Source organism: Phoenix dactylifera, chromosome 2 (genome assembly GCF_009389715.1).
Source record: "Phoenix dactylifera cultivar Barhee BC4 chromosome 2, palm_55x_up_171113_PBpolish2nd_filt_p, whole genome shotgun sequence".
NCBI lineage: Eukaryota > Viridiplantae > Streptophyta > Magnoliopsida > Arecales > Arecaceae > Phoenix > Phoenix dactylifera.
In genome coordinates this window covers 17,012,486-17,037,765 of record NC_052393.1, presented here as the reverse complement: position 1 = coordinate 17,037,765, position 25,280 = coordinate 17,012,486, and the positions used below count along the sequence as shown (strand labels likewise).

Sequence of the window (25,280 nt, the reverse complement as noted above, 5' to 3'; positions counted from 1 at the left end):
CTGCACGTGCTCGGTAGTTAAAGCCATCAGACCTAATTTAATTTTCAATTCATTAGTCCACTCTTGTCCACCTCCGGGAGCGTTATTATTAAATTCATTACTCCGTCCATCCGTCCACGTAAGGAGACCCACCTTGTTCCCACCCCGAAGGAACAGCCAATCCAGTCGCCTTCCCAAATCCATCGGACAAAAAAGCAGCCATCTTGTTTGACCTTTCCACGCTTTGTTCCTCCCTCTCTCCCCCCTCGGGTTCTCATTTCAGAGCCAAACAGGACTCGCGAGGAAGGAAAGAAGAATAAAAAGAAGAAGAAAGGAGAATAGAAACGACGAACTCCCCTACCCTGTTTCACGGGTTCCCAGAGCTCGAGTCCCCTCCTTTTCTCCTCCCTTCCCCTCGCTTTTCCTTGGGATTTCTCGGCGTTCCCTTCGACTCCTTCACCAAATCTTTCTTTCTTCCCTTTTTTGATAGAGGAGAGGGGGGAGTTCGGTGGGCAGGGGATGGCGTCGGGTTCGAGCTCTGGAGAGGGGCAGACAAGGGGAGTGCTGACCCACGGCGGGCGCTACGTGCGGCACAATGTGTATGGCAACCTGTTCGAGGTCTCCGCCAAGTATACTCCTCCACTTCGGCCTTTGGGGAGAGGGGCTTACGGCATTGTTTGGTGAGAGATATCATCTCTATTTCATAGGTTATTTTTCTTTTTGTGCATGGATTTTGAATTTTCGATCATGTTTTTTTTTTCGGGTATGTTGGTCCGGTTGACTTCTCAATTGGTTTCTTAGAAGCGGGTATGGTCTTTGCTTCTGTCAATTTTAGCGGTTTTTCTTTACTTATGATGGCTTATTAGGGGGAAAAAGTCTAGGAAATAGACTTTTTTTAGTCGGCTTTATGAATTCCTTAGTAGATCTGGATGCTGATTGTGTTTTCGGATTTCAGGTTATAGCATAGTGGTTATTAATTGCAAGAATGAAGAGGATGCATAATCTTGAGAGATTGCAATGTTTGAAAAGTTTTTTTTGCACATTAAAAGTAGATAACTGAAGAAGCTAGTGGTAACTGATGCAGAAAATACAGGATCCAAACGGCGAACAGAACAATGCACAGAATTGAGAGAGGAGGAGGAAGAAGAAAAGAGAACACAGGGATTTACGTGGTTCGGCAATGTGCCTACGTCCACGGGAGCGAAACGGCCGTAACTTTCACTATCACAAAATAACAAGGGTTACAAGATATTTATAGCTAAACCCTAACCCTGGAGTCCCAATCCCTATCAGCATCCCTGGTAAGATAAAATATTACATAATTATCCCAAAGATAAATATATCTCGTTGCTTCGCTCCGCTCCGTTAGAATACCAGTGTACCACTCAAATAAGAATACCACTTAATATGAGCCACTTATTCTAACAATCTCCACCTTGGCGAATATTCACCCCTTAGGAGAAAAAATAATCTGGGATACCACCTGACGCTGATAGGTTGGAACACATCCTCTCTAGCACCTAGAGATGTTAACCAAGTCCAAGCAATGCTTGAACTTGTCTGCAGTAACGGGTTTTGTCAACATATCTGCTGCATTTTCAGAAGTGTGAACTTTCTCAAGCAATATGTCACCGGAAGAAACCAACTCCCTGATCTTGTGATACCTCACATCTATGTGCTTGGTTCTCGCATGATACATCTGGTTCTTCGCCAAATAGATCGCACTCTGACTGTCACAATGCAACTGAACTCCACCTTGCTGAACACCCAGCTCCTTGACTAATCCCGTTAACCACAATGCTTCCTTGGCAGCCTCAGCCACTGCCATATACTCTGACTCAGTCGTAGATAGTGCAACTAGAGACTGTACCATGGACCTCCAACTGATAGGCCCTCCTGCAAGAGTGAATACATAGCCTGTAGTCGACCTCCTGTCATCCAAGTCCCCTGCATAATCTGCATCAACATACCCCACGACTGAAGGATCATCCTGCTGTCTGACAAACATGATACCATGGTCTGTAGTACTCCTCAAGTATCTGAAAATCCACTTGACTGCATCCCAATGCTGTCTTCCTGGATTCGCCATAAACTTGCTCACTGCACTAACTGCATGCGCTAAATCCGGCCTAGTACAAACCATAGCATACATCAGACACCCCACTGCACTAGCATATGGAACCTTTGACATGTCTTCAATTTCTTTTTCTGTCTTTGGGCACTGTGAGGTAGACAATCTGAAATGATTCGCTAAAGGTGTGCTCACTGGCTTCGCATTACCCATGCTGAACCTCTCCAACACCTTTTGTATATAACTATCCTGAGATAACCACAATTTCCTGGAATCTCTGTCCCTGCGAATCTCCATCCCAAGAATCTTCTTGGCCGCACCCAAATCTTTCATGTCAAACTCTCTACTCAACAAAGTCTTCAACTTGTTGACTTCATTCATACTCTTCGCAACAATCAACATATCATCCACATAAAGTAACAGAAAAATAAAAGAACCATCATCAAGGCTCCTCACATAAACACAACAGTCATACTCACATCTCTTGTAGCTAATCCGAATCATGTAGGAGTCAAAACGCTTGTACCACTGCCTCGGAGATTGCTTTAGCCCATAAAGTGACTTCCTCAATTTACAGACTAAGTGCTCCTGTCCAGGTTCTGAAAATCCTTCTGGCTGCTGCATGTAAATCTGCTCCTCCAACTCACCATGAAGAAAAGCTGTCTTTACATCCATCTGCTCTAACTCCATATTGTAATGTGCTACCAATGCCAACACTACCCTGATGGAAGTGTGTCTGACCACTGGGGAGAAAATCTCATCATAATCAATCCCAGCTCTCTGTGAGTATCCCTTTGCTACCAGACGTGCCTTGAACTTTTCCCCTTCTTTTTCTGGTACTGCTTCCTTTTTCTTGAACACCCACTTGCATCCTATCGCTCTCTTCCCCTTTGGAAGCTTCACCAACTTCCATGTCTGATTTTTATTCAAAGATTCCATCTCCTCCATCATAGCACCCATCCATTTACTCTTCTCCTGGCTGTGTATTGCCTCCTGAAAAGTAGTAGGATCTCCACTGCTAGTGATTAATGCATAGGAAACCAAATCTTCAAAACCATACCTAGTTGGTGGCTTGATAGTACGCTTGGGTCTGTCTGTGATTATATTATGTTGCTCTTGATCGGCTGAGGTAGAAGTCTCTGTACCCTGAACATTATTTTCCTTGACAGAACTCTCTAACTCCACCTGCATCACCTGCTTATTGCTGATGCAACTTTCTGGCATCTGCTTCTCTTCTTCTTGAGTACTTTTCAACATGGCTTTCTCATCAAAAACCACATCTCTGCTGATCACCACCTTGTTTGCCTTCGAATTCCAAAGCTTGTACCCTTTCACCCCTTTCTGATACCCCAGAAAGATACACTGTCTAGACTTCGGGTCTAGCTTTGACCTCTCCTCACTAGGAATATGCACATAGGCAGGACATCCAAATACTCTCAAACTTGAGTAGTCTACCTCATTACCTGTCCATACCTCCTCTGCAACCTTACCATCTAGTGCTGCCCTAGGTGACCTGTTAATCAAGAAGCATGCCATATTCACTGCCTCTGCCCAGAAGTTCTTTGCAAGCCCTGCATTTAACCTGAGACACCGTGCTCTTTCAGCTATAGTCCTGTTCGTCCTTTCCGCCACACCGTTCTGCTGAGGTGTCTTGCGTACTGTGAAGTGTCTCTTAATCCCATGCTGCTCACAAAACTCAATGAATTTTGAATCTGTGTACTCAGTCCCATTGTCTGACCTGAGGCATTTGATCTTTCTTCCTGTCTGATTCTCTACTTCAGCTTTCCACAACTTGAACTTGGCAAACGTTTCTGACTTGTGCTGCATGAAGTACACCCAGACCTTTCTCGAGAAATCATCAATAAAAGTTACGAAATATGTATGTCCACCCCGTGATGCTACTCTGACTGGTCCCCAAACATCTGTATGAATATAGTCAAGAATACCCTCTGTCTTGTGTGTGGCAGTCCTGAATTGAACCTTGTTCTGTTTTTCAAGAACACAATACTTGCAGAAATCCAGTTTGCAAGTTTTAACACCCTTCAGGAAATTTCTTTTATGCAGTTCTAGCATACCACGTTCACTCATATGACCCAAACGCATATGCCACAAGACTGTATTATCAGACTCAGATTCTGCAGCAGCAACTCCACCTACAACAGTAGTCCCTATCAACCTGTAGATGTTCCCTGCTACTTTCTGCCCCTTCATCACTGTCATAGCACCTCTACTAACCTTCATTACTCTACCTTGAGACTTGTAACAAAACCCGTTAGAGTCTAAGGTACCCAATGAAATTAGATTCTTTCTCAAATCTGGAACATGTCTAACATCACACAACGTTCTAACCACACCATCAAACATAGTAATTCTGATATTACCTATTCCAATGACTTTGCAAGATGCATCATTACCCATCAAAACAGAACCAGAATTAACTAACCTGTAGGTGTCAAACCAATCTTTATTGGGCGTCATGTGATAAGAACATGCTGAATCTAGAATCCAAGAATCCGCGAGATGATCTGAACTGGACGAAACTGAAAGTATATCACCATCACTGCTCTCTTTGTCTTCTTTCACTATATTTGCAGACTTGGACCCTTCAGATCTGTCATCATCTTTACCCTTCTTTTTCTCAGGACAATTTCGCTTTATGTGACCCTGTTTTCCACACTTGTAGCATGTTATGCTCTTCTTTTTCCTGAATTTAGACCGGGATTTACTGCGATTTGATCCATTCCTTGTGTTGCTTCTTCCACGCTCCTGGTTACCCTTCACCACTAAACCTTCTCCCTGAGAACTCTCAGCACTGGCTTTCTTTCTCTGATGAAAACCTAACAAGGCTCCAATGACGTCCTCTAACTCTAGGGTCTCCTTTCCCCACGTCAGAGTTGTAACCAAATTTTCGTACGTAGGAGAAGCAGGTAAAGAATGCAATAACATCAACGCTTTGTCTTCGTCTTCGAACTTCACATCAACTCGCTACAAATCACTGATAATCTGATTGAACACGTTGATATGTTGGCTTAAATCAGCACCCTCTATCATCTTAAGACCGTACAGTTTCTGCTTAAGATAGAGCTTGTTCGTCAATGACTTGGACATGTACCGACTCTCCAACTTTGACCAAATTGCCGCCGGCGATTCCTCGTCCATGACATGATACATCACATCATCAGCCAGACAAAGTCGTATATTTGAAACAGCCTTAGCCTCCAATTCCTTCCACTCTGCATTACCCATATCATCTGGTTTCTTTCCATACAGGGTCTTCACCATACCCTGTGATACTAACAGATCCTTCACCCTCCTCTGCCATAGCCCGAAATTTTCAGTTCCATCGAACTTTATCACATCGAACTTTGCAGAAGACATCCCTACAATCTTATCTTTTTGCAAAATAAAATAGAGAAAAATAGGATCTGTTGAAAAATTAAAATACCAGAAACGCCCCTCTTCTCCTAGGTCAGAACGCACGCTAGCGACGGCAGAACCCCCCTCCTCGCGACGAGAGGACCGGCGGGCGGAGCGCTAGCGACGGCCTCTTTCTCCACTGGATCCCGCCACGGACGGCGGTGGTGGCGCGCGGATGACGGGAAGTTCTTCCTCTCCTCGCTTGCGTCGGTCGACGATGGGGGTTTGGGCTTCCTTGCTCGGACAGCGCTCCTCTCCTCCTTGATCTCCTGCTTCCCGTTGAAGAGCACGACGGGAAGGAGGCTGCGGGGTTGACGGCGTGCTCGGGGAAAGATGCTCTCTGCGATGGGGTTTTCTTTTCTCCACGGGAGCCATGACGAACCAGAGAACAATGGGGTTTCGGTTGGGAAGAAGAAACCCACGAGCCCCCCCTCCACGTGAAGTAGGAACGCCCACGTGAAGAATTGTATTCCCTGTGCTTGGGAGAGAGGACACAAAACCCTCAAAAAAAACCCCTCCGACGTGAAAGGAAAATCTCCTACCTTCACGTTGAAGCAAAACCTTCCACGGCTGATCTCCCCTTTCCCTCTCTTCACGGCCTTCAAGAAGCAACCCCTCCTGTGAAACCAACCTGGCACGGAAAAGACCACCCACGGGAGGAAAATTTCTTTGCGTTTTCTCGGCTTGGGAGAAGACGCCTCTAATCTCCCCACGGGAAGAACACCGCCCACGGCCGCAGGAAATATCACCTAAGGCTCTGATACCAATTGATGCGGAAAATACAGGATCCAAACGGCGAACAGAACAATGCACAGAATTGAGAGAGGAGGAGGAAGAAGAAAAGAGAACACAGGGATTTACGTGGTTCGGCAATGTGCCTACGTCCACGGGAGCGAAACGGCCGTAACTTTCACTATCACAAAATAACAAGGGTTACAAGATATTTATAGCTAAACCCTAATCCTGGAGTCCCAATCCCTATCAGCATCCCTGGTAAGATAAAATATTACATAATTATCCCAAAGATAAATATATCTCGTCGCTTCGCTCCGCTCCGTTAGAATACCAGTGTACCACTCAAATAAGAATACCACTTAATATGAGCCACTTATTCTAACAGTAACAAATACAACCTTCCGAAGACTGAAACTTGGTTATTGAACCATTTATTAAGATATATTTGTTTGTTTGGTATAGTTTTAGTTACGCAAACTGCTGGAGTGGGTGGTTTGGCTACCCATGCCACCACTTGGTACTTGCAAGACTGTACATAAAAAAAGTTTGGTAGAAATGTTTAGCATGTCGGTATTTGGAATTTTTTTTATTACGTGTCACATTAGTTTCATTTTGCGAAGTAAAATTCCACCAACTGTTTCGTCCTAAAACATTCTCTTCAGGTATGACAACATCCTGTAATGGAATACAATCCCAAATCCAGTTCTAGCTTTACAATCTACAGGGGACCTTATAGTATATACATGGGACTGGAATTTATGTGAACTCAAAAAGAATTAGCTAGCAGTAGAAGGACATATTCACAGAGTTGGATTTGGTGGTAGCTGATCTTGCCAAACAAGGCAGTAGGAGGATAGGTCTATAATTTGTATTTAGTTTCCTGGAGGAATTGCTTCTATTTTTCATCACTTCCTTGGATCGTTCATTTTGTTGTTGGCTACCCTGAGTGCTTGATGTCTAATACCATCTCTTATTGTTTCCTTTTGTCTGATCTTTCAGCTTTATTGTTTCTTAAAACCATGACACAAGGATGATTTCAAAGAATTCGTGCAACCAATACATAATGTTTACTGTTTGTACCTTCTTTTTCTGATGTGCTAACCAGCTGGATTTATCCACCATAACTGAAGTGTTACCTTCATGGCTCAAGTTCTAATGGATAAAATCTTTGCTCTTCCCTACTGAAGGCTAAACACAGTTTTTCTTCTGCCCAGTGCTGCTGTTAATTCACAAACACGTGAAGAGGTTGCTATTAAGAAGATCGGCAATGCATTTGATAATCGGATTGACGCTAAGAGAACTTTAAGAGAAATAAAGCTTCTCTGTCACATGGATCATGAAAATGTAAGCTAAGCATACTAATGCTGCTTGCTTTTAATTATTTTACTTTTCATTTATTACTCTAGACCTTGGCTATTTGAATATTTGCAGTCTTTGCTAGTTCATTATTCTAAAATTGTCTTACGAATGGTTCTTTTAGATATTTGAGACCAGCTAATACATGACCAGACAATGTTGACTAACTTCTCTGAACCTAATATTTGTAGTTATTAATTGGCTGCTTTTGAAATTTTAGTGGGCCTCATGCCAAAGCTGCTTGGGCAAAGGGCACTTCCTTGCCTGTAAGACAATAGAATCACCTGAACGATCATGGCTTTTTCATGAGGTGCTGTGAACCATCTTTAAACTTGCTTGTGAATGCTGAAACTCTTAGGGCCCAATAGCTTGCAAACCATCATAAACATTGAACTTTTTATTATTTGTAAATAACCTTTTTGTACTAAGCATTCTATTAAAAGACTTTCCTTCATGGTAGTCATGGAAATTTAAGCTTATCGGTTTGAGGGTTTTCTTATGGTTCTTTCTCAGCTTCATTTGGTCCAATCACTCTGTTGTCCTCTATTATTATATACTTCTATCGATGTCTTCCTTCGTGCTTGTCCAATTTTTGATTATAGTTTAGGTTAGGGTCTAGTTGGCATTATTGTCATTTTTGTGTTTTTGTTTATTGACTGGTTAGTGAAATATCATGTGGACATTTCTGTTGAGGATAGCATTTGCACAAAACTTCTGCTATTCTTTGCTTTTATTTTCACTCTTTTTGAAAGCTATAAATCTTTGCCACAAAAAGCTCTAAAGATTATGCAAACAAAATAAAAGCCAAATGGATTTCGTCATACATGTTGCTCATTCTAGTTCATTTTCCTTCTCAGATTTTTGAAAACAAAAACAGAAAACGAAAGCAATATGAAATAGGCCCTTAGCTAGGCTCTAATTATCTTGATTTTCTATCTACTCACTTTTCTGAATATGGCCATCCTTAGAGATTTAATACCCATGATGTCTTCTTAAATCATTCATTCAAATCGTTGTCATTTTTTTAATCTTTTTTTCTGAACCGGCCTTCTTTAGTGCTTCTTGTTTATCTTGCCATCATAATTGATCTTTGGGGCTCATAAATCTTCATTGCTTAGTTCTTATCTCCATTGTATGCTGGATGTGCTACCGTCTTGGGGTCCAGATGCTGCTTCACATTTCAATTATTCCTCAGTTTATGTCATGTTTCAGGCTTGCAGTCACAGCTTTCATCACCCTTCCTTGGCATGCCTGCAGTTCTGAGACCAGCTTTGACTCCCTATGTTTCAATTTTCAACCTCTTGCACCTTGGTAGGTGTAGACTAATATAGTAATATCCCAGTTTGGAGATGTTCACATTGAGGTTGAGTTATTTTCTGTGCAATCTTGTTATTTTTGGTTCTTTCCCTCTTTCACTGCCTTGTGTGTCTTATGACTTCGCTACCTCCATCCAGCTAGGTAAGTCTTGGGCCTCATCGATCTTGTACATGCGGTTAGCTTGGCTACTCAGCATCAGTTATGCTAGTTAACTTTGCTGGCTATACTGTTTTGCAATTGTTTGGAGTTGGTAACCAGCCCAAGCTTGCATTCTTATTCTTAGGCTTGCAATTTTTCTATAATGGTCATTATTCTAGCAGATCTCATGGCTATGGGAGTTCCATTTAAAGATCTTAATTTTTGGTTGGACATTATTACCTATTTTTTTTGATGATCACATGCTTCTTCATATACTTCAATCTTGGCTTCTCTATAGACATATTGGAGTGGCAGCATCGCATATTTGCGTTTAACTCCTTAACTACTTTTTGCATTTGTGTCCTCGTGTCATCTTGTCTATTCTTGATAACTTGGCACCTTGATCACCACCTCTGCAGCTTATGACTTGGCTTCTATGCTTTGCTTGTAGCATTTCTCCTTTTGGTTTGAAATTAACTAACTGTTGCTTGGTATCATTATTGTTGCAAGCTCTTGGTGATCTACTGTGTTTGAGGGTTTGTACGTTAGATTCATAGCCTAAATAGTGCATGTATGAAACAATATACATGCCAGTGTGCTGTTAAGTGACGTATCTGTAAATCTTTATGCATGTCTATGCATTAACTATATCTGTCACTTCTATGTACGTGCACCTTTGTGCGGTGAATTGTTTTCTGGCTGTGTCTTTATGGTGTATAATTTGGCTGCATGCCCTGATGCAATCATGTATTCCCTTCAACAAGTGCTTCTAGATAGTGTCTCATAGTTTTGATGATTTAAGTGAAAGCTATTTTAGAGAGGTTCCTAAACTGTGACTTTGAAGATACCTCATTATAGGACTCTCTGCAGGTTCACTGCTTTATTTCCACTTTAGCACTTCTGCTCGCACTATGTGTTTGTTGTTGCACCTCTACATCCTGACAACTTGATCATTTCTGTATGACAGATAATTGCCCTCAAGGACATCATACGCCCTCCACAGAGGGAAAACTTTAATGATGTATACATTGTTTATGAATTAATGGATACTGATCTTCATCAGATAATCCGGTCCAATCAGCCATTGACTGATGACCATTGCCAGGTTTGGTGCAGTAATCTTTCCATAATGCAAGTGAAATGATATCATTATAGCTGTATATGTCTTATATAGTGACATCAATAGTTTTTCCATGATTGTATATCATGATTATACTCGCAAATGTTTGTAACAGGAAGAACTTTGGACCTGATGGACTTTTTCCTCTTTTTTATTTTTTCTCTCTTCTGTGGTTGAAATGATTCATGTAATTCTCTGTTTTTCTTTAGAAGAAGGGAAATTACTTCCACATATTTTGCCATAATCTTTTCACTGATTTTAATACAATCTGATGGAAATAGCACAACATTCATTGACATATAATATTCTTTTGGCAAAACATTGAAAAACTCATATTCATAAACAGATCATTGTGAATTATTCATGAATTACTTCTGTATACAGTACATTTCTACCTATTTTTGATATATTTCTTGTACCTGTTATTCTCTCCACTTTTTAAAATCTCTCACATTTTTTCATCTTTTGTTTTTTGTTGGACCACATTTTTTTCTCTTAATTGTTTTGAGATTATAACTTCAGGTGACTTACGAGAACACCTATATATCATCTTTTTCATTCTTAAATCTTTAGTTAAAGTTTAAATATGTCACGATCATAATACTTGAATCTCTGAAGCAGAGTTTGAATATGTTGCTTTGTGTTAACATTTCTTGATGATAGGATTTCTATTGCAGCTAAGAGAACTTGTTTTTGCCTGAAGGGACTCTTTCTAAAGGATTTTTTTTCAAAAAATCCATTGCTGTCTTACTTCCAAAAATGTTTTCTCTTTTCCTTTGTTGTTCAAGAAATATCTTTAACCATCATGTCTGAGAATTTGTGTAAATTCAGTACCTGTGATACTTTGCATGAACATGACTTCCAGATGTTTAAACAATAAGTTGTAGTCAGTATATTTTAATGCAATCTCATGATATTTATCTGTTCTGGCAGTATTTCCTATATCAGATATTACGAGGGCTGAAATATGTCCATTCAGCAAATGTCTTGCACCGTGATATCAAGCCTAGCAATTTGCTCATAAATGCAAATTGTGATCTTAAGATAGGAGATTTTGGACTTGCAAGGACAACCTCTGAAACAGATTTCATGACAGAGTATGTCGTCACTCGTTGGTACCGAGCACCTGAGCTGCTCCTTAATTGTTCAGAATACACGGCTGCTATCGACATTTGGTCAGTAGGGTGCATACTTGGTGAAATTGTGACACGTGAACCTTTATTTCCAGGAAGAGACTATGTCCATCAGCTAAGATTGATCACTGAGGTATGGCTTTGAGAAATCTCATTAGTTAACTTAATATGCAAGATGGCTGATGCATGGAGGATTTCCGGCTTAACAATTTTTTTTTGAGGACAGTGGTGTAAATCCACTGCAAAATTTTATTGATAAATAAAATGAGTACATGGTGAATCCAAGACAGATCTTAACAGTATTGTTGTGTTCCCTTTTGGAGAACTATCGTTAATCCTGTCAATTATTTTTGTTATTTGGAAAAAAATCTTCCTACGCCGATAAAGTTGTGTTATTATAATTTTCTAATTTGTTTTTGCTGTTCTCATGCATCCTTTGTTGTGACTCTATCTACCAATATTTCACTTTAAATCGTTACTGAGTAGTTCAATTGAGGTCTCATCACAAATTATGAATAAAAAAATTAATCCATAGGTTCAATTTTTCATACTGTTGTTTTGACTTTCCAGCTTCCTTTTCTTTTTGCCCTCTTGGTTGTGCTACTTTTAGTATTATGCTTGTCACTTCATAGTTCTGGCATCTAAAAATATCAATGCCTTATGAAGCTTTCGGATTTGAGTGATGCTCGCCAGTGTTTTTAGCTTCTGATGTGATTTGAAATTGAAAAATTCAGCTATGAAGAACAAAGAGAAATGTTAAAGCCTTTAGGAAGAGGTGCAGCAACTAATTTCCAGTGAGGTTCCAAAGTGAGATGTACCCTAAGTAGAAATTTCCAGTTACCTAGGCCTATGCTAAAAGTTAACCCTTGTCTCTAAGACTCATCATGCAAGTATGTACTATGTGGGAATACGAAGGAAGGCTTTGGAGGATACCAGTCCTAACCAATTAAATCAAACCAAATCTGGACTTAGCAGGGTGCAATTATAATGGGAACACAGATGACTTGTGGCATGATCAAAAAATACGGTCAAGCAGATGGCACAAATGTCGTCAAGATCTTAGGCTGAAAGATGAAAGATGGATAACAATATGTGTAAATAACCACATTGGTATGAAAAAAGGAAAGATGTGCTTGGTAGTATATTTCACTGTCATGCTAGCAGGGTCAAGGGAAAATTGCATAATACGGATATAAAGCTAATGATGTTGTACAGTCAGAACTTTGGGCAACAAAAGAAAGTTCATATATGTACGATGATGGTTGCAAAGACGAGGAGCCCGAGATGGGTGCTTCACAGAACGAGGTAGTACTTGAACTGATGAAGTGAGATAAGATTGTACCATGCTATGAAGAATAAGAGGCTGTGGTAAATTGGGGCTCAAACAGAGTATCCGGAAAGGACACTTAAGAAAACCATTATGGGAATGTGAAAAAAATGATCTTGGAACGCTATTGATTTGGGATATAGCCCGTTGGTACATGCACCAAGTGCGGTGGACAAAACCACCTCAGAGACACGAGGTCAGGCTTATAAGTTATTATTTTTTTAATAGTTGAGGCTGCTTCCTCTGCATTATTCGAGGCGGACATAGGCAGATCTTCGTCAGCAACTTTGTACGGGGTGTGTCTAAATATGAATATATTATATGTAGGTTTGGGCAAAATTTGCACCTTCATTCCCTTAAAGACATTTCACGCATTAGTCAAATTTCCTGATGGAATTTCTGATTATGATAAACTGCCTTGTCATATTCCAATTCGTGCAAAATAATTTTATCTAATTAATGGGTGCTTCACACCGCTTTCCTTGTTCTATGCTGTTATTATCTTTGTATGTGCATAAGCAACTTTGTGTTTCCTTGCAATAAACTATGGATGATTGAGGAGTTATTCAACTTTCATTTAGTTGCTTTTCTTTTTTAGTTTTACAATGTTAAAAACTGTTAGATGATTGGAGGATAAGTAGTTATTGCTCAATTTGAATTCTGACACGATTCGTTTGATTCTTTCCGCCAAAAAGCTAATAGGTTCACCCGATGACTCAAACCTTGGGTTTCTTCGAAGTGAAAATGCCCGAAGATATGTGAGACAGCTACCACAATATCCAAAGCAAAATTTCTCTGTCAGATTCCCCAGCATGTCTCCTGGAGCAGTTGATTTGCTGGAGAGAATGCTTGTGTTTGATCCAAGCAAGCGAATTACAGGTACCTTGAACTTTCTGATAGTTTATTCTCAATGTATATAGTCTGGATTCCATTCTTTCATGCCGGTACTTATTTTCATATTGCAGTTGATGAGGCGCTTTGTCATCCATATGTGGCATCTCTTCATGACATCAATGATGAGCCTGTCTGTCGAGCACCTTTCAATTTTGATTTTGAACAGCCATCATTTACTGAAGAAAATATCAAGGAGCTCATCTGGAGGGAGTCACTGAAGTACAACCCAGATCCTATTCACTAGGAAGATATACATGCAGATACTATATATGCCTAAAAATATGATACTTTGTATGACCGTTCGTTCATTAGGTAAAAAGAAATACATGCTGCTACGATCATCATGGTACAATTTATTGGGAGTGGCCATAGCTGGAGTCTTTAATGTCCTCTCCACATCATGCTTAATGTAAGATATTTGAAGTGGATCAAATGGTTCAGTTATAAAGCAAGTCGTATGCAGAAGTTAACCATGTTATGTGCAGGCCTTTGAACTCGAATGTTAGAGTGGCATGTCATTTTGGTCTAAGAATCATTTAGACATTACCATAGTACCACATGTTGAGTGGGTTGTGTGATATCTTGTTGGTTCTCTTGCATTAATGAATTTCTCTGTCTCTTTAAATTTGTCAGCTTTTTTTTTTCTTTTTTGAGAAAAAACTTGTCAGCTTTGATAACGGTGTTGCAGGGTTAATTTATTCATAGGAATGATCCATGATTTTTGTGTCTTCTCATAAGTCTTTGGACTGCAAATTACCTTTGACATGTTGCAGAATGACTGGTGCGTACAAATGCTCTGAGATTAAGATTCCATTTGGGAGAGCTTTTGGAGGGCTAGAAAGTAGTTTCTGGCCCTCCAAAAGCACTTTTAGATGAAAAAAAATGTTTGGTAAAATTTTTGAAAAACTATTTTAGCTTTTTCAGAAAGCTAAAAATAGTTTTTTGGGAGAAGCTTCATTTTGGAGCTTTCCGAAAAAACTGTTTTGAGCTTTGTCTGAAAGCTGTTTTTTGGAATAAAATATTCATAATAAAATATAACAATTACATATTTTGTTCCTTTATAAACCTAAAAATTTGTTGGAGCCCTAATAAAGAACTCTAGCCATAGATCAGACTCTCTTCCGTGCAAGAAAAGTTATTCTTGTTTTCTATTTTTGTATGCATTTTTCAAATCACATTTTAGGAGAAATTTTTTTTTTTAAATTTCTTTCTATAAATATTATACTATAAATATAATATTATATTACATTATATCATAATACATTAATATGTTATATTAAATAATTTAATATTATGTTATATTATGAAAAATTAATGTATGCTAATAATTATAATATTTCGTACCTTTATTATTGTATTATACTATAAATATAATATTATATTACATATATCATAATACATTGATATGTTATGTTAAATAATTTAATATTATATTAAATTATTATACTATAATATATAATGTTATATTACTATATTATAATAATATTATATTACATTATAGTAATATTGTACTAGATTATATATTTTTGTATTAATATATGTTATATTTTATTATGCTCTGTTGTATAATACTATGCAATGTTCTTTATGGTAATTTTGTCATACAAAAATACCTTTTCAGTTTGTTTACCAAATACATGTTAAAATATAATAGTATTTTAGAAATATAGTTACCAAACAGCAAACAATTTTTTATAAAAGCTCTTTTTCAAAAAGCTCTACTTCCAATAGCTCTACTTTCAAAAGTTCTATGGCCAATAGCTTTTCCAAACGGGGCTTAAGTACCTTAAGAGCTTCTTCCATGCATGGGCATATCGGAAGAAGCTACGGAGGGTTCCAAAAGACGTGGTTGCATGAAGTTGTTTGGGGCTGAAATTTTCACATACAAATAGATGTGTGAATCTGTAGAACTGATTGAAATTATTTATCTGGGTTTCCATTACATACAAATAAATAAAGTGAAGCATCGCCATGGCATCATTGAAAATTTGATCCTTCAACTCCTTCAACAACATATTGATTAGTTCATTTAAGCCAACTGGGAAGTCTTTTTTTTCCCTCGTTTTTGTGGGCTCTTGGGGAGGGAGGGTGTTGTGGAAGCTGGAGAGAGTTCAAATACCACATCTCGGCATAAACACTTGTATCAAAACTGGAATATATGTGCAGCAATTCGGACAAGCCTACTGAACTTCTCAATGGCTAAAATAGGTTTTAAAGCACATTGTAAGGTCGAAATACCCTTGTCAATAAACTTACCTTTGGCCCCTAGTTAATTTATAAAAGTTTAATTATTGTAATAAGATGAAAGGAGACGTATTTTGCTACAGAGAGCACAGCTTGAAGTTTTTATTCATGTAGCGTTAAATAAATCCTTATATTTTATATTGCTAGTTTGGTTTACAACTTTAAATAACTCTAGCATAGTATATCGAAAGGATTTGTCTTTCAAGATAGAGCTTGTTCTCTTGATGATATCTGTTGGTTGAGACACTTTTTAGTCAGTTAATAAGAAAAAAGTATCATCTTTATACCAAGATCAATTTCATCTGCAATATACAAAGCCTGCGTGTTCTCTTTTAACCTTTGCGCATTCAACAAGAGAATCAAATGGAGTCAATAAATGATTGATAAACTTTTTCAGTATGTTTAACCTATAGTTTCACGTTATAGAAATATGAGAACAGAGTTTAAGCAAAATATTCTCTCCAATGATCTGCTCATCCTCTCAATAAATTCATTAACTCAGAGGGTTATTAAGATCTTTTCTTCTTTTTCTTAGGTGCATCCACTTTATTAGAACTTCCATTATATTGCAGTAGCAGTTGTTATATATAATCAGTTGCAATAATAGTCCCTGTAGCTATTAAACTAGTACTTGTTAGTGATAAATTTAGGTCAAGCTTCACATACACGCAAGCAGATGCTATAGCTTACTCGTTAAAAAAATGGAACTCAAATCCCCAGGAGAAGTGGATTTTTTATTTTTTTGGTGATGGAAATGGATCATTTATTAAACACTAAATTTCCGGATTGAAAATCCAATCATCAAGAACTAGAAAACGCATACACGCTCTGCTCCTACGTGATGTTGGACAGGAAGGAATTATTTCAAGGAAAACAGAACTCGCACCAGCTGTCACACAGTTTTTAACTCTTTCTGCACTCATGGAATGTATCAATAGGTAAAACTATCCGCGGGGAATGGACATGGCGCTGCACCGGTTCCTTGATCTCGGAGCAAAGCACAAGGGGTAGGAGTCACAGCGCTTGCCACGCCCTCAATCTCAGTGCAGTTCCACTTCAGCTTCTTCTTCGAGTGCGCAACATCTATGGTGACGTTAGACAAGCATATCCCAGTGAAGGGTGCCCCCGGAATTCCCTCCAAGTGTCCGGCTATGGTGACATTCTCGGCGACCACATTGCTGTACCTGATATTCCGGACAACTGGGATTGCGTTGGGGTCGTACTTGTCATCAGGGTGCTGCCCATAATTGCCCGACATCCAGAAGACGTACTTCATGGTGTTCAAGGTCATCCCTCTCACGAAAATGTCCTTCACGAATCCTCCCCTTCCGACGGCTGTCTTGATTCTGACCCCAGATTCCGTGTTGATGGCTGTAATGTTTTCAGCCCTGACGTCTTGGATTCCGCCGGACATTTCGCTTCCAAGGGCGATGGTGGCGCTGAAGGGGGAGATGCAGGTGAGCCTCCTGATGTTTACATGCTGGGTTGGCATGTTGAAAGCAATTCCATACTCGTCCCAGCCGCTTTTAATGGCGATACAGTCATCGCCGGAGACTATGAAGCAGTCCTCGATGAGGACATGGGAGCAGGAGTCTGTGAGGACGGGAAGCACCAAAACTATCAATCAAACTTTGGAAAATTACTGTATCCTAAGTCAGCTTTGAACTTCCCCAGAAAAAAATGGGAAATGAACTTTCGTACGGTTTCATGAGTATTTTTTACGATGGTTGTGAATGGCTATAACTAACACCACAAAGGTATTACCAATATATACAGGAAGAATGGATAGCAAGATGACCTTAACTCGTGATGATTATATTTCTTACAAAGAGGTGTTTTATTTCTTGATATGAGTTCAAAAAGAGGTCTGTTAACATGGAATGTGAGAAAGAATGCAGCCAATAATCTTCGAAGATCAGTAATGTGATTTTTTTTAAAGAAAATCGATTCTCTTTCACTTGGCTTTTACCTATTTAATGTATCTTTCCTTTTCTTTTCTTCTTCCTCCTTTAAGAAACCATGAGAAGAAGCATATCCTAAATATTTATACAGTAGAAAAATAGAGTCGAACAGTATATACAAGCATGTGCAAAACAAGTCTAATATTTCCAGTTAGCATTTTGATTGTCCGGTGAATACAATTTATAAACAATAGATCTTCTATAAGCAGCAGAAGTACCTGGATCGATCCCATCGGTGTTTGCAGAGTCAAATGGTGCAAGAATGGTGACGTTCGACACTACGATATTGCTGCATATAGGTCAATTGCTTCTGTCAGCATTCAACCTCGAAAAAAATCAGTTATATGGGTTGTGACTTATGATGGCATGGAGTTTCTCTACTTATGATGGCATGGAGTTTCTCAGTTTTCCTTTGAGGAGATGATCAAACCTGCTGTAAACCGGATGGACGTTCCATGAGGGAGAGTCTTTGAATGTAATGTTGGAAATAAGGACACGGTCTGAGTACATTATTTCAAGCAGGTAACCACGAGTGTACTTCAGCTGATTATTACGGAACTTATCCCACCAGAATCTCCCCTGCCCATTGATCGTTCCATTATCCCCTGCAACATATCGGCCAACAGACGTTGTTAAAAAGCGATTCATGTTAGCTGAAAGGATCAATCTTAGTCCAACTCCAAACCTTATTGACCAACGATTCTCGAGTGAATTAGATGGCCGGTTAGATTTAAAATCCATCATCTTTTGCATAAATGATGGACAGGGATTATGATCCGTCGAAAAATTTATTCAGTAAAATGGGAATCAGTATTGTTACAAAAGCCTTGAAAAGAATACTTGCAATACCTGTGATGACCACATCTGTGAGGTTAGTTCCCATGATGAAGTTGCTGTATCTTCCACCAGCTGAGTCCCTTCCTCTCCCATAAGAGGGCAGGGGATCGATGACTGGCCATTCGTTCAGGTCCTGCAACACCATATCGTGAGAAATGACTGAACGGTGGATGAGGCAAAAGGTTCAAGTCTCAGCTAATCTTTTTGTTGTTAGGACTAAACTATCTTTCACAATTTCTGTCAGTTTCCAAGGGATCTTTGCATCTTGCAAGATGGAGTTACAACTTACAACAGACACAGGTTGGATTGTAAATCAAGGAATATTTAGTCTTATGGGCGCATGCAATAACGCATCCGTATTAAAAAAAAAAATACATTGACAGGAGAATTCTACGTAAGCTATGCAACCATTTTGCATAATATTTGTCTATTATGGTTGTTTGGAATTATGGATGTCAACAAAGATGGATATATGAATATTTTATTTATTTCTGAATTAAACGGCACGGTTTAACCAAAATTAAATGAGAATAGTTTCGTTGATGAGTTTAAAAATTAAAAACCATTCGATTTCAGTTTTAGTTGCGATTCTGATGATTTCTCGATTTGAAACCAAACTCGGCATCAAATTTGACACTAAACTTGAAATCGAAACTAAATGTACCCAATATTTAATACTTGTGATATTATTTGTAAATCTAAAATTAAATGAATTTAGTTATTTAAAAATATATGTAAGATGAAAAAAAAATAAATGAATTTCGGTTTTTTGGCGATTTTTTGATTTTATTTTTTTTGGTGACAGTTATGATTTTTTATTCAAAAATTATTCAATTTCGGTTTTGGCTTTGAGGATGATAGTAAATTTCAATTCCAGTTTCGATTTTTTAACTAAGGGCACCGAAATCACATTATTGATATCCCTATTAGGAATGTCTCTTTAAAAGGTCATTGGAAATTATAAAGCAATTTTTTTTAAAAAAACCTAATTATAATAGGAAAAAACAATCTTTCTATCCTATCCCAAATTTGTAAGGATAGTTGGGTGATATTCCTTAAACAATATAGATTTGGAATTTTTTTCTTTTGCTACCATCCATCCAAGATGCCTGCAGTGTCCAGTTAGGCTGCACAATCATTTGTGCTACATAACATGCACCGTAAAGAATTGTAATTCTTTTTAAGTTAACTGAGTGATTAATTGCTTTTTTTTATGCACTCAGTGCACAAACTTATCAAATATTTGATTTGATAGGTTGAGAAATAAATATCATACCATCCAAGTTAAATAAAATTCCTACGACCGCTTTTAATACGTCTAAGGAGGCTCGAATAAAGTTGCTAAATTACTGGCTGAGCGACAACTTCCACGGGTCGTGCCCATCTATGATCTTCACCGTCCATACAATGCGTTACATCTATGGCCGGACGGATAATACTTAATAATACGTACTTGCTAATTGGGAAGAAAACCAATCGGTGCATGCGAAGGAGCAAACACGTGAAGCATAAACCGACAGAGGCGAAGCGAGAGACGGAGGAGGGAGGGGGAGAGGGCGGCGACCGCACCTGGGAGGCGAGGATCTCGGCGTCGCGGTGGAGGAAGAGGGTGAATTTGCTGGTGAGATTGAAAGGCCCCGTGAGCCACTTGCCGGGTGGCACGACGAGCATCGCCCCGCCGTCGGCGGCCAAGCGGCTGAGGTGGGCGATGGCAGCCGCGAAGGCGTGCGTGTTGGAGGTGGTGCCGTCCCCCACCGCCCCGAAGTCCTTCAGGCTCGCCGTGTGGGCCCGGCGGCCGGCGGCACCCGCCGCCGCCGCCCACTCGGGCCAGCCGCCGCCGGCCCTCCAGTGATGGTGGCCGTGGTTCCCTAGCCTCGTGCACTCCGCGGCTCCAATGAGACCCACCAGTGCCACCATCCATAAGATCACCAGCCTCGGCACCTGTATGAAAAGTAGGAATTAATTAGATAAAAAGAAGGAAAATATATGAAACCTTTTTTTTTTGTTTCTATTTGTGTGCATGAGAGGAAGGGAAGAGAGGGGGTTACGTAGAGCTTTCTCGCGGTATTGCTCATGAGCAGCGCCATTATTGGTTGGGAGGGGAAGATAGCAATGGCTATCCTCGAATTTGGGTGCAATTTATAGAGGAAATTGGGCTCAGCCGCCCAGGATAATTGTCTTGGTTTTGTAACGTATCAATTGCCCTTGTTTTCATTTCATTCCCTTTTAAATGAAAGGCGAATCTACCTAGAGATATGCTGGAATCCAATCCTGCGGGCAGAGGTATCCTAATAAATACGGGTGCGAGGAAATAAAAGGGAGGTATCAATTAGGCATCATTTGCTTTAATGGAACACTTCTTTTTTTGGCTGGGCAACTTGAGCTCTAATGGAACACTTCGGGCTAAAAATAATTTTAGAGAACGTGTCAATGGAAAGTATTGATTGGATTTTATTCTTTCCAATTCATCATTATTGTTGCTAGAAATTGAACCCGGGGGCGACCGTCGGCCGAAAGGGAGGAGCTCCGCTGCCTGAGTGGCGGGTGGCGGCTCGTCGGCGGGCGGCGTCCTCCTGGAGACCTGCAAGAAGCAAGTGGCCGGGCTATCCGGCACCGGCCCTCCGATGCTTAAGTCAGTGAGGGGTCAATATGGCAGAAGAGAGAGAGAAGGCCGGAAAACCAGATCCTTACTTTAAAGTGGAGAAATTTCCCTTTTATAGAGAGGGCCGGGTTACCTGTGATGAGACAGAGCAAATGGTTTGTCGTACAATTGGACATTAATGCTCGATCGTGTGAATCAATGCTATTACTGTAGGAGATTAGGCCGAAGCTCAAGTTGTCGTGGAGTCATGCCATCATTCGTAGTCATGCGTGTTTGCCGTGAGAGGCTCGATGTCCGTAGGCGATGGAAGCCATACGCTTTAATTGTTGAGTAGGCTGAGGGCCTGTAGGTACCATGCGCTTTGATTGTTGAGTGAACCAGATGTCCGCGGGACTCATACACATTAATTTTTAGCGAAGACAAAACATAGTCTTTCGGTCGTGCTGCGGGAGGATGTAACCTCAGCGCGCAGGTCAGACGTCCTAGGGTTGGTAGGGCTATTCGGGTATCGCCAGGCCGAAGGGGGTCTGCTCGGTCGGCCCGTGCTCGGAGGGGTCTGCTTGGTCGGCCCCTGCCCGGAGGGGTCTGCTCGGTCGGCCCCTGCTCGGAGGGGTCTGCTCGGTCAAGCGTGGCGATATATTTTTCCCCCGACACTACCCCCCGACTTCCGAGCTCGAGCTGCTCGCAGGTTCGAGCGCGGGAAGTAGTTTCAGTTGTGTTAATGTGGATTAGGGGGATTTTGAATTATCGCGCGTTTCAAGGCACCTTTAATAGGCGGCGTCTCTTTATTCGGAAACGTTTTATCAGAGTACCTTTTCGTTTTTCGAAGGTCCTCGCGTCGTGGGCTCATGATGAGACCATACGATCCGACGAGACGCTTCTGTATTCGAAGTGTTGGTTCGAATTGAATGCAGCGCCTTAATTTTCAGGGTTGACGCGTGTCATGATCTGAAGGGGGAGCAGCGCTCCACTTCGCAGATCTGGGCCGTCAGAGGGGTTTATATATATATATCCCTCCTGGGCCGTCTCCTCCCATTGTCTTCATCTTCTTCCCATCTCCTTCTCAGTCCGAAGCAACCGATCCTCCATTATCTCCGGCGAACCCCATAGGTGTCTTTTTCATCCGCCCGGAACCCCTTTTCCCTTCTTTTCTCTTCCTTCTTTCCTAATGGGTCTCGGTCCGAATGAAATCGGGTCCGCAATGAGTGAGTTAGAGGTTGAGATGGTCGAGGAGTGGTTCTTTCCTCAGTGAGGGTTCCGTTTGGAACCCGCTGGGTTGGAGGATCAGGTGACGAACCCCCCTAGGTCGGATCGGAGTGTACTTGGAGGCACTCTGGGCCGGCCTACGATTTTCCTTCCATGGGTTCGTGAACGAGTTGCTCGGGGAGTACCAACTTGTCCCGGCGCAACTTGCTCCGAACGCATGGAGGACGATCATCGGGTTCCTGTCGCTGTGCATGGCGTACGGGATCCCGTCTTCCGTGAATGTTTTCCGGCGGCTCTTTATGCTGAAGTCGAACCCGGGAGACGGAGAGTGGCTCTATGTCGCCCTTCGGGCGGGCCGGCCACTCTTCCAGGGCGCTCCGTCGTCCATTCACGACTGGAAGAAGAAATTTTTCTTTTTAGGTTCCGAGCGGACGTGGGGGTTTGATCCTAGGTGGAGGCCGAGCCGACTCAGGACCGCCAACAAAATCCCTAGGCTTTCCACGCGCGAGCAGGGGATCCTTGACGCCGTTCGCAGCCTCGGGGACGGTATTCTTCTGAGCGGCCTCATAAGCGAGGACGCTTTAGTGAATGTAGGCCTGAGCTCGGCGCGTCCTCATGGTAAGGGTAACAGTAGGAAGCCTCTTTTTTCTCTTTTTTTTTTAATTAACATTCTGCATTCTTATCCTGCTCGTCCTTGCAGACATCGCAAAAATGGTAACCAAAAGCGAAGCTCTGTACGCTCGGTTCCGGAAGAGAGCTGCCGAGCTCGGAGGAGAGCCGCTCGAACTGAAGAAGAAGGCAAAGGTCTCTGCTCCTCGAGTTGACCCCTTCGAAGCTGCTAGGAGGGGAGGTCCGAGCTCCGAGCCCGGAAGTTCGGGGAGGGGGGGGGGGGGGGGCGACTATGGTGCTCACGTGCCCGGCGCCGATCTCACAGATTCCTGGTCGGCCTCCCATCCGACCCAAGGGCTCGGCATCCGAGCCGGGCAGCAGCCAAGGGGCTGCGAGGCCGCCTTCCCCGGGTGCGACAAGGTCCGGCCTCCCCGACCCGCCGGAGAACGAGGGCCAACAAGAAAGGCGGTACTATGTGGTGGAGTGGATGGTGTCCGAGGGCGACTCAGCCCTCGAGAATATCGAGACGGCGCGGCAACTTTTCCGCGTCGCGCTCCTTCCAGCCGACAAGGCGAAGATTCAGGCCATGAGCCTGAACCAATTTTTGGAGTCGGCCCGCCTCTCCGCTGTTCAGGTAAGTCTTTTGTTTACTGTCACTTATTCCCTACGTCTTTAGCTCTGATACTCTAATTCTATTTTCAGCCTAATTTCTGCCTTGATCGCAGCATCTTCATGAGGTCGAGACGCTGATCTCGCTTGGGGCGGATTACAAAGAGCGGGCCCGTCGGAGTTCACGGGCTCTGGACGAGGCCGAGCGGAAGCTGGCGGAGCTCGAGCTCCACAAGAAGGAGCTCTTGCTCAGAGTGGGCGCCACTGAGGACGAAGTTAAGCTCCTATCGATGGCGCTCGAGGAGGAGAAGGCCGCTCATACTCTGGCTAGATCAGAGTTGCAGGACGCCGAGGCTCGCCTGGCCGAGGCGCAATCTCTGCTCGCCGTCCGCGAGCAGAGAGCAAAGGAAGCGGAGCAGAAGGCCGAGCGGCTCGAAGCTCAGAAAAAAGAGGCCCAAGAACGGGCTCAGAATGCCGTCCGGCTCTTCCGAGAATCGGAAGAGTTTCAAGAGCTGCTCGAGGAGGAAGCCGTGAACGGCCTTATTCAAGGGTTCAACAACTTCCACAATCAACTGTGCCAGCTCTGCCCCAATTTTGATCTCAATCTACTTCAGCCCGGAGCTGGAGTCGAGGGCCTCGGGGCGAAGTCGGACGAGACGACCGGAGAGGCAGCTCCGGAGGCCTCCGCGGAAGAGGCTGCTCGGGGAGCTACTCCCGAGGTCGCGCCCGAGGGCACTGAAGGCGGCGAGGTCGGGGCCACTACCGAAGGAGGTCCGACGGCTGAGGCGATTGAGGTCATCAAAGTCGAGCCCGGAGAAATCTCTGCTAAAGATGCTACGGCTCCCGCCTCTTGAGGCTTCTAGTACTCTTTCCCTTTTTGTAACGAGAGGTCGGCCCTTGTCTACCGCACGGCCGAGCCTTAATTTTGTACTTGGCCTTCGGGCTTTTGAATGGAAATATTCCTTTTCAACTTTCGTTTTTTCAATTCCTTTATAGTTCATTTTTTAGCTAACGTTTCTCCAAGGCTTTGCTGCTCGGGTTCTCGAGCTGCTAAGGCGCTTTAGATCGAAAAAGAGCTCGAGCTTGCCAAGCTCCAAAGCTTGAGTCGCAGTTTCGTGGTCGTAGAGCTCGGGGCCCCAGCTGCGGGGCAACGTGCTCTAATCATCTTATTAGGTAACTAGCTTGTAGCCCAAATCGTTGAACCCCCCGAGCTCGGGATTAAATTTCGCCGAGCAGCCGAAAAATCGATCTAGGGTTCGTGCGGGCGCGTTCGACCAGATTTCAGCTCGTAATCAGCTCGGCAGAGGATCCCGATATTGGCCGGGATTTTCATTTAAGTATCCAACATAAAAATGAATGGAACGCGCGTATTGAACAAGACATAGGCGCCAATCAGAGCGTACCTTCTCGGGGCTATATGCCCCGTGTCGCGAATTGTTCTTAGTGGTACCTCAGCTTGTCGTAGAGGTCGACCCCAAGCTTAATCCGAAGCATGGGGTCGTAGCCCTTTGAGCTCGTACATGAAGCTGTCGCAGGCTTCAAGGCGCCCAGATCTCGATCTAGGTATCTGACATCGGAACCAAGCCTCGATAGTCGATGGGGATCGAGCCGAGCTCGGTGGTTGATGGAGATCGAGCCGAGCTCGGTGGTTGATGGAGATCGAGTCGAGCTCGATAGATGGAGATCGAGCCGAGCTCGATAGCTGATGGAGATCGATGGTTGCGT

The 25,280-nt window shown here is 42.2% G+C and overlaps 2 protein-coding genes across 2 annotated transcripts; one reads left to right on the top strand and one right to left on the bottom strand.

Annotated features, from left to right (window-relative positions):
• Nucleotides 1–210: 210 nt before the first annotated feature.
• LOC120109899 (mitogen-activated protein kinase homolog MMK2-like) lies at nucleotides 211–14,112 on the top strand. The gene is made up of 6 exons (XM_039123521.1): nucleotides 211–659; nucleotides 7,417–7,546; nucleotides 9,981–10,118; nucleotides 11,067–11,399; nucleotides 13,289–13,472; nucleotides 13,559–14,112. Exons 1-6 carry the CDS (start codon nucleotides 499–501, stop codon nucleotides 13,729–13,731), a joined length of 1,119 nt encoding a protein of 372 aa, XP_038979449.1. The 5' UTR covers nucleotides 211–498; the 3' UTR covers nucleotides 13,732–14,112.
• Nucleotides 14,113–16,361: 2,249 nt separating this feature from the next.
• Nucleotides 16,362–20,626, bottom strand: LOC120109898 (probable polygalacturonase). The gene is made up of 6 exons (XM_039123520.1): nucleotides 20,578–20,626; nucleotides 20,099–20,470; nucleotides 18,542–18,662; nucleotides 18,123–18,297; nucleotides 17,911–17,981; nucleotides 16,362–17,324 (listed from the first exon to the last, which is right to left on the bottom strand). Exons 1-6 carry the CDS (start codon nucleotides 20,614–20,616, stop codon nucleotides 16,663–16,665), a joined length of 1,440 nt encoding a protein of 479 aa, XP_038979448.1. The 5' UTR covers nucleotides 20,617–20,626; the 3' UTR covers nucleotides 16,362–16,662.
• Between the last annotated feature and the right edge of the window lie 4,654 nt (nucleotides 20,627–25,280).

What these genes read in the sequence shown, in the direction of transcription:
- LOC120109899 (XM_039123521.1), top strand. Translation starts at nt 499, where the DNA reads ATGGCGTCGGGTTCGAGCTCTGGAGAGGGGCAGACAAGGGGAGTGCTG. An exon ending in AGCTAAGATTGATCACTGAG is followed by an intron (nt 11,400 to 13,288) that starts GTATGGCTTTGA and finishes TCCGCCAAAAAG; the next exon opens with CTAATAGGTTCACCCGATGA. An exon ending in TCCAAGCAAGCGAATTACAG is followed by an intron (nt 13,473 to 13,558) that starts GTACCTTGAACT and finishes TTCATATTGCAG; the next exon opens with TTGATGAGGCGCTTTGTCAT.
- LOC120109898 (XM_039123520.1), bottom strand. Translation starts at nt 20,616, where the DNA reads ATGGCGCTGCTCATGAGCAATACCGCGAGAAAGCTCTAC. An exon ending in ATACCGCGAGAAAGCTCTAC is followed by an intron (nt 20,471 to 20,577) that starts GTAACCCCCTCT and finishes CTTTTCATACAG; the next exon opens with GTGCCGAGGCTGGTGATCTT. An exon ending in CACAGATGTGGTCATCACAG is followed by an intron (nt 18,298 to 18,541) that starts GTATTGCAAGTA and finishes GATATGTTGCAG; the next exon opens with GGGATAATGGAACGATCAAT.